Source organism: Phragmites australis, chromosome 11, assembly GCF_958298935.1.
Source record: "Phragmites australis chromosome 11, lpPhrAust1.1, whole genome shotgun sequence".
Taxonomy (NCBI): Eukaryota; Viridiplantae; Streptophyta; class Magnoliopsida; order Poales; family Poaceae; genus Phragmites; species Phragmites australis.
In genome coordinates, this window is record NC_084931.1 from 30,623,357 (window position 1) to 30,626,676 (window position 3,320).

Consider the following 3,320-nt stretch of genomic DNA (forward strand, 5'->3'; position numbering starts at 1 on the left):
TGTCATTTGAATCCCAAAGTTAATTCAACAAAATAAAATTAATACAGAAAAAAATAGTGCCTGGATTTAATTTGAATGAACAGAGCTGTGAGTATATAGGTAGGTACGTAACACCTACAGTAATAGTTTAGGCGGGTTAATTGTAGTATCGGACATTAATGCAATTCCTTTGACTATTTTCTTTTTAAAAAAAGGTCATATGTATCGAGTCTTTACATAAAAGTTTGTTCTCCTTTAATTACGCTATGAAACAGTACAAGTAAATAAAATCAAGGTTCCATCAACCTAAATAATTTGATTATATTTTTTTTAACACAATGTTACCTAGAATCACCATACTGCACTCATCCATGTACAGCTTCTCGTGTTACAATGTTAGGTGTTCCTCGTGCTTTTCTCATTCTTCACGCCAATTGCCATCCGAATGTGATTCCGAAGTAGAGTACTTACGTTGCTGGCTGCGGACTTGGCAGGGCTAAGTACGTGTCTGGTAGATTTCTTTTGATTTAAATTTTTTGGAAGGGAATCTCTAGTAAAGTGATTTTATGTTTGAAAATAATTTTTAAACAATTTTTTAAGTAAATTTTTTAGAGAAATGATTGTACGGGGAAAGTGAATCAGAGTAAGTTAGTTTTTTCAATTTTAAAATCTAATTTATTTTAAGTAATTACTTACATAAATCACTCTAACAGTTAAAAATTGCAAATTGGTGTTAACAGAGCTTTCATAAATTCCATTCTATCAATTGATCTCAAAGCTGTACCTTTTGCCCTTTGCTGATCCGCGTAAGAAGAAAGAACAGTCCTGCTCCTAGCTCCTCAATTTAGGAGTTGGGACACTCAGCTCCTAGCTCTGGCTACTCCTGATAGATAGCTCTTCGTACGTCAACCAGCTAGCGCCGCCGGGTAAAAGCAGACTTGTCGTCTCGACAAGGCACAGGCTACAGAGCCACGGATGAACGAGGACGGCGAAGTGACCTGAAAGAGGAAAAGAAATGAAATGAAACAAAAAAGTGCTCACGATGGAGGTGTGTCATGTGGTCATGGTAAAATCCCCCCGCCGATGCGCATCCCGTGAGCCGCTCACAGGCGCGCGATTTCGACAACCCGCTGCTCGATGCACGCACATCATCGATCCGCCATGCTTGCGCTGCTGCGTGCGCATGCCTTGCAAAATGGCAGAATTAAGCACTACCTTAACCTCACAAATCAAGAGTTCACTCCGGTAACTAACCATCATGCTTGCATGCAAATGACGGACATTCAGACAATGGATTGGCATTTAACCTGAGGCTTACTCCAGTAAACAGTAGCGGCAACCGATGAGAAAGAGACTAAAGCAGGTTCCATGCAAGTTTGTGCAGCTGATCAATCCCAGCTCCCATTTGGCAGCACGAAAAGATCTACACTGTGGCCGTGCCCTTTTCTGGCAAAGAGAGAATCGGAGATATATTGAACAAGATATTTTGATCCCGTGGAAAAGAGGCGCTCTTTTGGGGTGACAATCGCCTGGCCCAAGTTGCTGGATCGTCAGGAGAGGTTCTTCCCCTTTTGCGCCTCACCCGCACGCGTGCACTGGACCAATCCTGCCGCCGGCATGGCGCCTATAAATAGGCCCTGGAGGGAGGCCTCGCTAGCCAGCCCGTGTGCACGAGTGATCGATTGACCAGGCTAACTACTTGATTAGAAAGTAGCTTAAGGAAAGTTCGCGATAGTCTTTGGCCATCATGCCCTGGCGTCTAGCTAAACAGGCGGAACCCACGGTAATGATTGTTATTCACCTGCAGATTACTTCCTTCTCCATCCACGGTTCTGCATGCCTCTCTTATTGTCGAGCGACGCATGTGCGATGGACTACACGCGCGCATGCTTGCATGGAGCCAGCATGGACAACCTGCGGGTGGCGGACGTGAACGTCCAAACTAACCTTGTACTGTTTGCGCCTGGTGCTCTGCAGCGCTCGGGCTCGGAGGGCGGGGACCCGCTGGACGTGGAGGCGCTGAGCGTGCGATGCGAGTGCTGCGGGATGGCGGAGGATTGCACGCCCACGTACATCGGCCGCGTGCGGGAGCGGTTCCAGGGGAAGTGGGTGTGCGGGCTGTGCGCCGAGGCCGTCAAGGAGCGGCAGGCACGGGAGCCGGCGCTCACCGTGGCCGGCGCCGTGGAGGCGCACGCGGCGCTGTGCGAGCGGTTCAACTCCACCGTGCGGCTCAACCCCAAGCTGTCCCTCGCCAGCTCTATGCGCGACATCGCGCGCAAGAGCAGCCAGCACCGGAGCGGCGGCGCCGCCACCGCGACCACCCCTCCATCCGCATGCGGCGGCGACAAGCTGAGCCGCGTCGCCAGCTGTGCGCTGCTCTACGCCTGACACATGGATGTGTGATCCCTATCGATCTGATCACCAACAACCATATTACAGCAGCACGTACGAGCTAGCGCGTTAGCTCAACGGGATGCACTGCTTGCCGTGATATATATATACTCACACGCGACATGCATGTATACGTAGCATAGGACATGCATGTAGCCGGTAAGTACTGTAGTAGCAACTGATGTTATTGCATGTACTATTTAATTTGTGACGTCTTTATACATGATACATAGCAGTACTAAGTACGTTGTATACGCACAACTATTTAAGTTGTATATCATAGTAGTGAGTATAACATGCACATCCATACTGCTGTATATTCAACTGGTTTCTTATCCAGGTCGGTGTCTTCATGTGTCGTAGTTCAGCTCATGCACGGTATATTCAACTAAGCAACTGGTTCCTCACCTGCAAGTCGGTAAATCATGCACGCAGTTATGCATACTACTCTGCAAATCAAAATGGCTTCTGGCTCGCGACTGTTGCTGCTCAGTCCTTGGTTGCGTTTGGACATTTGGTTGGCGTGAAGCGACCTGCCTTATCACGTTATCAGAGAACTTGTACGTACCTCTAGCTAGTTTGGAACCGGGGGATTGCTATCGAGTTCGAGTACAGTCAGTATGAAATCAAGCCTGGGCCTTCCAGTATAGCTCTGTCCAGAGGTTTAGACTGAGTTGGGCTCGAAAAGGCTAACTGGGTCGGGCTACTATTGGACCAGAATTTTCCTCCTTAAAAAAGAAGAAGTTTGTATACTACTGTAGTGGGTTGATTTAACGCGGTAAGGGTCCTGTCTGGAAAGGAAAAACCTAACTAAAGGAAAGCATGGTAGAGTTCCATATGAACTCTGAACTCATGAGAAAACGGTACATGTGTATTGAGAGAAAGAGAAAGAACACATCAAACTTTTCAGAGGAAATGATACAAAATTTAATCTCATGTTTAGAATCCTC

At 47.2% G+C, this 3,320-nt stretch overlaps 1 protein-coding gene across 1 annotated transcript; it reads left to right on the forward strand.

Annotated features, from left to right (window-relative positions):
- Window positions 1-1,223: 1,223 nt before the first annotated feature.
- On the forward strand, window positions 1,224-2,625 carry LOC133885533 (uncharacterized). The gene is made up of 2 exons (XM_062325262.1): window positions 1,224-1,762; window positions 1,957-2,625. The coding sequence occupies exons 1-2, from the start codon at window positions 1,727-1,729 to the stop codon at window positions 2,365-2,367; spliced, it is 447 nt and encodes a 148-aa protein (XP_062181246.1). The 5' UTR covers window positions 1,224-1,726; the 3' UTR covers window positions 2,368-2,625.
- Window positions 2,626-3,320: the final 695 nt, after the last annotated feature.